This window comes from Prionailurus viverrinus, chromosome E1, assembly GCF_022837055.1.
Source record: "Prionailurus viverrinus isolate Anna chromosome E1, UM_Priviv_1.0, whole genome shotgun sequence".
Classification (NCBI taxonomy): domain Eukaryota; kingdom Metazoa; phylum Chordata; class Mammalia; order Carnivora; family Felidae; genus Prionailurus; species Prionailurus viverrinus.
Genome location: NC_062574.1, coordinates 27,089,666 through 27,097,537, shown reverse-complemented (window position 1 = coordinate 27,097,537; position 7,872 = coordinate 27,089,666). Strand labels below are relative to the sequence as shown.

Below are 7,872 nucleotides of genomic sequence, written 5' to 3'. Positions count from 1 at the left end.
GGCCGAAATGTACTGTGGTTTTCTAAAGTTCCTGCTTTTGTGTCTAGTTGTGAGAAAGAGGAAGAAAATACATTGAAATGCAGGGTCCTATGAAGGAAATGCATAGCGTGTGGGCCGTAGGTTTTGGACACTACAGAACTCGAAGTTCAGCTCTGCAACGCAGTAGTTCTGAAATGAACAGGTGATTACAGACTGAGCAAGGTGAGAATGTGTCCTGGAAACGCTGCACTCTAGAAAGGTTCCAGTTCTGGCAAAGGGTCACATCACAATAGTGTGTGCAGGCAGAACAGGGTTACACTGACCACAGTAGCTTAGTAAAGGGGTATCACCTGGCTCTTCTGCGCACAAGTGGGAGAAGGCCCTTCTGGACCTTGGGGCGGCATCAAGGCCCGAGGCGAAGCACACACCCGAAGATGGAGGGAAACCCTCGGGGGTGGGCTCCCGGTTGGGGGCCCGGCCAGGTCGCGGGTGTGGGGAAGCTTTCCGGCGGCAGGGCGCCACGTCACCTAACAGCTCCCCCTCCCCTCGCTCCAAGTCGCACGCGCGGAAGTAAACACCTCGACGTCATCAGGGCGCGTCTTCGCCTTTCCCCTCCCATCTCCCCAGATCGGTGGACGTGCTCACCTCCGCTCCGGGCCAGGTCTATGTCCCGGTTTCCCGCCGTCGCGGGCAGGGCGCCAAGGCGGCAGGAGGAGGGTGAGCGGTCAATAGACCTTCAGGAAGAGCGGCCTTCGGCTGTTTCCATCGCTGATAGAGGTGCGGTCCGCGGGACGCTGCGGAGGCCAGCGGGAGTTTCGGCATGGGGGCTTTTGGGGGGATAAAAGTACGCCTTTGGCGAGCAGAGAAAAGTGGAGAGGAGGCTGCAGCGTTCTTCTCGCCGTCCAAGCCGGAGGCGAACTTTGCCTCCAGTGAGCACTTTGGTTTTGAGGGGGGCGGTCCCAGATCCAAGTTGGGTGAAAACCCTGCTGGGGGACAAAAAAGTGAACCCCAACGCCTAGACGCGTTCTGCTCTTAAACAGGCTCTTAAAGCCTTTGTTCTCTACCCATCCAGCCCCCCCCCCACCCCCCGCCCCGCTCGTCGGGCCGCCAGCCTGCCTTTGGGTATGGTATGAAGGGAGCCAGTTTCCAGGAGCCAGTTTCCATGGTTACCCACCACTTGGCCTTCTGGGATATCAGTCACTCTGAACAGGGACCTAACTTGAACCATGAATCAGAAGCAAACACAGGTGGCTTTTTAAAATTCAGCCGAGAGTTTCCTGCAGTGTTTTAGCTTTTGGTCTATTGTTTAATAAAATTGGGCTTTGTGCTTCTGTATGGGTATGCTCGCATGTACATTGCCTTGTGCTAGGCCTACTTTGTCAAGTACTCTGAGTCGTGCATTAGCAATGCTCACGTTGTTAGATTTTACTAAAAAGTTGTTCTGGGCTTGTAAACCCTTACATACCAATTTGACAAAGGTGACTTACCTGAGAAGTCATGGATCGATCCATTCCAGCCCCCAAATTGTGTTGTCTTTCTCTATTCAGTTCTGGGAAATTGAGTTAGAGATATCTTTACAGGCCTTTTAATTGCACAATTGTTTTTCTGTTATTACAGAAGAGAAAGGATGCACATCACAGGAGGGAGGAACTACTCCAACTTTTCCTATTCAAAAACAAAGAAAAAAGCTTATTCAAGCTGTGAGGGACAATTCATTCCTTATTGTTACTGGAAATACAGGAAGTGGTAAAACCACTCAACTCCCAAAATATCTATATGAAGCAGGTAATTTTATTCTGGGATAATATTGGGAGTATTTAAAAAATAACCTCTTGGGACACCTGGGTGGCTCAGTTGGTTAAGCCTCTGACTCTTGCTTTTGGCTGAAGTCATGATCTCACAGTTGTGGGATCGAGCCCCTAGTCCAGGTCTGCTGAGAGTGTGGAGCCTGCTTGGGATTCTCTCTCTCCCCCTCTCTCTGACCCTTCCCCTCTCATGTGCGAGTGTGTGCTCTCTCTCTAAATAAATAAATAAACTTAAAAAAAATCCTCTTAAAAGCTAATAGGACTCTGTATTGCACAAATACCCACCATTTGTTTTACAGTCCCGATTCTTCTATTTACACACCCTCCCTACATCTTTCCTGCTTTTTTATGGTGTTATTTCACATTCAGGAGTTAATTCAGATGATATTTTTTCCATTTTTAATTGTCATAATAATCTCAAATAAAATTATAGGTAGATAATGATTCTCTGCTATAGAATGAGGTTGTCTTGCAGTTAACCACTGGGTATTGAAATAATTTTCAGGAGGAAGGGATATAGTGATATCTGTTGCTGACATTAGTATTTCTTGGTTCCTTCTCCAGAGGGTTGTCAGGTAAATATTTATTCCCTGATTCCATAACACCAAGCCAACTAACAAATTTCCTACCCTTAAAGTGTCTTTAACTTCAATATGGTAAAACTTCCTATCATAAGGTTGGTATAGAGCAAAATTATATTGGATGTTATTCATATAAAAGATGAAAATTTCTTCTCTGATATTAACTTATTCTAATCCATTAAATCTGATGTGCCATTTTTTAAGACATGGAATGTCTTGTTTTTGCATACTATTTTTGCAATAGTATAGTTTTGCATCCTATTAATAAAGAAAAAAGCATCAATTGTAAGATGCATCTTTCAGAAATACTAAAATGGTAAAAATATGAAAGGTGGTATGTTTAAACTTCTGTGGCAAAAGTAAATCTAGGAATTCTGTGGAATTTATGGGATTCCTAGGGATTAAAAATTTTAGACTTATTCTTTAGTGTAAATCATTAGACTGAAATTGGAAAAAGCTAATTAAAATATGTATATTTTGAATATGTATTTTTATTTTTTTATTACTAAAATCTCCGTGGTACATTGGGTAAAGCGGTATGTTGTTGATTTGCAGGGTTTTCTTTTGGAAACATTTGAACAGTTTGTGTTGATTGGCCAGAAACAATTTAGCTCTAATTGGAAGCAGTTGTTAACAGTTTTGTGTTTTTTACCTCTGTTTTTGATAGGGTTTTCACAACATGGTATGATTGGGGTGACTCAGCCACGAAAAGTAGCTGCTATATCAGTTGCTCAGAGGGTTGCTGAAGAAATGAAATGCACTTTGGGATCCAAAGTAGGGTACCAAGTTCGTTTTGATGATTGCAGCTCTAAGGTACAAAGGTTTTATTGTTATAAGTCCTGTAAACTTATAGACAGATTGGAGAAAGTTATGAAAGATTTTAACTTCAAATTTGCACTTGTATTTTATTTTATTTATTTTTTAAAGTTTTTATTTTTAAGTAATCTCTACACCCAATATGGGGCTTGCATTATCTTACCACTTTTCCCCTTGGATCTCACAACCCTGAGATCCAAGAATTGCATGCTCTTCTGATTGAGCCAGCCCCTGCATTTATAATTTTAAGAAACAAAGCCTCAGATTAGAATTAATCTTGTTTGTGCACCTGAGCCCAGTCAGTTAAGCATCCGACTCTCGATTTTGGCTCAGGTCGTGATCTCATGGTTTGGGGTTTTGAGCCCCATTTTGGGCTCCGCAGTGATAGCTTAGAGCCTGCTTGGGATTCTCTTTCTCCCTCTCTCTCTCTCTGCCTCTGCCCTGCTCACAGTCTCACTCTCTCTCAAAAATAAACTTAAAAAAAAAGAATTAATTTTTTTTGCCCATTGTTAATGATTTGTTGCCCATTGTGAATGAATTAGCTTTCCTATTTTCTCTCTTCTCAGTTAGTTTGTAAGTGACATGTTTGTTTTTTTAAAGATTCTCTTATTTTTTAGCTGTAAGAATCCTTGATATATAATTTACATTTGCATTCTCTAAAACAATTTTTATAGTATTAAAATATATATAATGTAAAATTTACCATTTTAATAATTTTTAGGTGTACAGTTCATTGGCATGAAATACATTCACAATCTTATGTATCCATCACCGCTCTTTATTTTCAGAACTTTTTTATCATCTCAAACAGACACTATATCTAGTAAACATTAGCCCCTCCATCCCCCCTCCCTCCAGTTTGTGGTAACTTCTATTCTACTTTCTATCTCTATGAATTTGCCTTTACTAAGTACCAATTATAAGTTGAATCATATAATATTTGGTCCTTTGTGTCTGGATTGTTTCATTTATCATAATATTTTCAAGGTTCATCCATGTTGTATATTTGTATTGCTAAAGTCAATGGAAAATGGACAACTTAGAAAAGTCAGTAAGCAAGTATTTATCGAGTATCTTCTGTATTCATGGTACCAACAAGTTTAAAATTGTTTTATTTTTAGTAGTTAATGGTCACAATTTATATTCCCTCAGGATTTTTTAAATCTTGTATCACATACAAAACAATCCCTATTCGAATATGGTTCTTAATAGGAATGGCCATCATTTATGGCACACAGTGACTTCCCAAAATACTGTTTTTGCCTTCCTAGTGGGAAGTGGGGAATTTTCTTTCTTTTGTCTTCCCTTGTTTTATGTTTATATTGCTGTTAACTCGTAGCCTTTAGTTCTTATTCTCACCTTGGTTTGTTTTTTTTTTAATTTTTTTTTTTCAACGTTTATTTATTTTTGGGACAGAGAGAGACAGAGCATGAACGGGGGAGGGGCAGAGAGAGAGGGAGACACAGAATCGGAAACAGGCTCCAGGCTCTGAGCCATCAGCCCAGAGCCCGACGCGGGGCTCGAACTCACAGACCACGAGATCGTGACCTGGCTGAAGTCGGACGCTTAACCGACTGCGCCACCCAGGCGCCCCTCTCACCTTGTTTTTAATGCTAGTCGGCTTACATAGTTTTTAAAATAAGAGAGTAGTGAGGGAAGAAGAGAGTGAAAAGAAATTGTGCACCTATTTCGTCTACCTTTTCTCCTGAGTCCTCTAAAACAGTGGCTGAGACGGAGATGGATTGCATTTCATTGCTGCTTCCTACAGCTTGCTCATGTGAAGGCATCGCATTATCTTACCACTTTCCCCTGACTACTTTATATCTCCGTATTGGTCACTTTTGTTGCTTTATCCTAGAATATCCACCTTAGTTCCTTATCTCTGTCCCTGTGTAGGTCACATGTTTTATAATTTACCATCCTTGTTGTTAGGCTATTTTATGTACTTTTTTATTTAGTCAGATTAGTTAGAATACCTAATGTCTGTACATTTGGGGGAAATTTTAGTCTGTAAAGTAGGGGTGAATTTCTGTAACACTGTATATGTAAGTTGATATACTCTGCTGTTTGAACATTAGGAAACTGCAATCAAATATATGACTGATGGATGTTTACTGAAACATATTCTGGGAGATCCAAATCTTACCAAGTTCAGCGTCATCATTTTAGATGAAGCCCATGAGAGAACTCTAACTACAGTGAGTATTTTAATATAATGGTTATTTATTAGTTTATTTCTTTGGGGTAACTTTTACCTTGTAGAGAATTGTCTGGTCTTACTTACATTTTAATCTGTTGAAATAGGAGTTCTTTGGTTAGGAAAGCAAAATATTTAAAATAAGTTGGTTTTAGGGGCGCCTGGGTGGCGCAGTCGGTTAAGTGTCCGACTTCAGCCAGGTCATGATCTCGCGGTCCGTGAGTTTGAGCCCCGCGTCGGGCTCTGGGCTGATGGCTCAGAGCCTGGGGCCTGTTTCCGATTCTGTGTCTCCCTCTCTCTCCGCCCCTCCCCCATTCATGCTCTGTCTCTCTCTGTCCCAAAAAAAATAAATAAAAAAGAACGTTGAAAAAAAAAAAAAAAGTTGGTTTTTAGGTATACTTGTGACTTATTAGAAATTTACTTTTTTTCAGGACATCTTATTTGGCTTATTAAAGAAATTATTTCAGGAGAAGTCTCCTAACAGGAAAGAGCATTTGAAGGTTGTGGTGATGTCAGCAACTATGGAATTAGCCAAGCTCTCTGCATTCTTTGGAAATTGTCCAATATTTGATATACCTGGAAGGCTTTATCCAGTCAGAGAAAAATTCTGCAATTTGATTGGCCCACGAGACAGAGAAAATACTGCATATATCCAAGCGGTAGTACTTGACATCCTTTTTATGTCTTTTTTTTATATTCTGATTCTAGTTGATTAAGTAGTTTAGTAATTCATTTGTTCCCTTTTATTTTAATGGCAGCCCTCATAGTTCCTTGCACTTTTGAGAACCAAATTTAATTTTTCTGTGGAACAAGGGGAAATGATTGGGAGTGGGGTACTCTATTTCCACTATATTATATTATAGCATATTATGCTTGTGTTTCTTGCTTTAGATTGTGAAAGTGACCATGGATATCCATTTGAATGAAATGGCTGGAGACATACTGGTTTTCCTGACTGGTGAGCATTCAGTATCAGGTTTAAAAATTTAACTATTTATGAGAAGCAAATGTGACACAATAGAGTGTTACTTTTGTTGGGAAATCTGGGCTCATATTTAACTCATATTGCCTTTTTATGATTTATCTGAATAGTTGTAGATGTCATGCCTTATATAAGAAATATAACAGAATTCTATACTGCCATAAAAACTGCCAGTCTCATTAGTAAACATACATAAAGTACACTGACCTTTTAGTAAAAAGATATTAAATGGTAAAGTATCAATATTTTTCTTAGTCTGCCTTATATAGAGGTGTGACCACACTAAACAGTCCTGGATCTGAATGATTAATTCCATTATTTCAAAAGACATCCTACCAGCTCCTTTCTTCTTCGAGTGGTGGGATGGTACTGTGTGATAGCAGTACATGAGGTGTTAAATCCATGTCTCATAGACAGGCCTTTTTTGGAAGTCAAAAATAGATTAGTTAAATCCTAAACTAGTGTGATTCTTCAATTAGCAGCATCCTACTAACAGAAATGAGTCATTTCATCGCTCTCCTCCTACTCTGCCTTGTACTGTCAGAAGTGAGACATTGTAACAATTGCTGCCTTTTTCAGATTACTTTAAGTATTTTGAAATACACCTAAATGCAGTATCTCTTGGACTAGATACTCCTATATTAATGATTAACTTTACTGAGTCTTTCTCAAATACTGTGTTAACAAGATGAAAGTCTTGAAGATTATAAACATTTTTATTCCTGAAGAGGTTTAAATTGCTTGGGAACTGGTGTTCAGTTTTTAATTTTATTGTTGAGATTTGGTACAGTTTATGTGTTCATCTCCTTTAGATCAAATGAGATTTAAAATAACTATTATGCAAAACTAATTTTAATCTAGAAGGCTTTTTCCCCCCCCATTCTTAAATAATATTTGCTGTTCATTTGCTGACGTTATTTTCCTCCCTCATTTCAGGTCAGTTTGAAATTGAAAAAAGTTGTGAGTTACTTTTTCAGATGGCGGAGTCTGTTGACTATGATTATGATGTTCAAGATACAACTCTGGATGGTTTGTTAATATTGCCATGTTACGGATCTATGACAACAGGTAATTCCTCACTAGAATAGATAATTTGACTAATTTTTTAAAAAACTTTATTGAAAAATCACATATGTACAAAATAGTGCACAGATCCCAAGTATTTAGGTCAATTAATTTTACAAACAACTCATTTTTGTAACCAGCACCTAGATCATAAAACAGAACGTTAAGGGAACCAGCCTTCCTTAGGGAAGGGACTTTCCCTTGAAGTCTTTTCATATTCATTTTTTCAAGAGCCTTGGACAACCCTTGGTGTTGTTTAAGAGTGGACTGTGTCTCGGGGCGCCTGGGTGGCACAGTCGGTTAAGCGTCCGACTTCAGCCAGGTCACGATCTCGCGGTCCGTGAGTTCGAGCCCCGCGTCGGGCTCTGGGCTGATGGCTCAGAGCCTGGAGCCTGTTTCCGATTCTTGTCTCCCTCTCTCTCTGCCCCTCCCCTGTTCATGCTCTGT

The 7,872-nt window shown here is 39.7% G+C and overlaps 1 protein-coding gene across 1 annotated transcript in view; it reads left to right on the top strand.

Moving 5' to 3' along the window:
* The first annotated feature begins 575 nt into the window (after nucleotides 1-575).
* Nucleotides 576-7,872, top strand: part of DHX40 (DEAH-box helicase 40) — a 49,256-nt gene continuing 41,959 nt past the window's right edge. Inside the window, exons 1-7 of the mRNA XM_047834028.1 lie at nucleotides 576-756; nucleotides 1,597-1,764; nucleotides 3,033-3,178; nucleotides 5,260-5,379; nucleotides 5,810-6,037; nucleotides 6,270-6,336; nucleotides 7,297-7,428. Of these exons, the coding sequence (XP_047689984.1) occupies nucleotides 645-756; nucleotides 1,597-1,764; nucleotides 3,033-3,178; nucleotides 5,260-5,379; nucleotides 5,810-6,037; nucleotides 6,270-6,336; nucleotides 7,297-7,428 (973 nt within the window). The 5' untranslated portion in view covers nucleotides 576-644. The remainder of the gene's footprint in view (nucleotides 757-1,596; nucleotides 1,765-3,032; nucleotides 3,179-5,259; nucleotides 5,380-5,809; nucleotides 6,038-6,269; nucleotides 6,337-7,296; nucleotides 7,429-7,872) is intronic.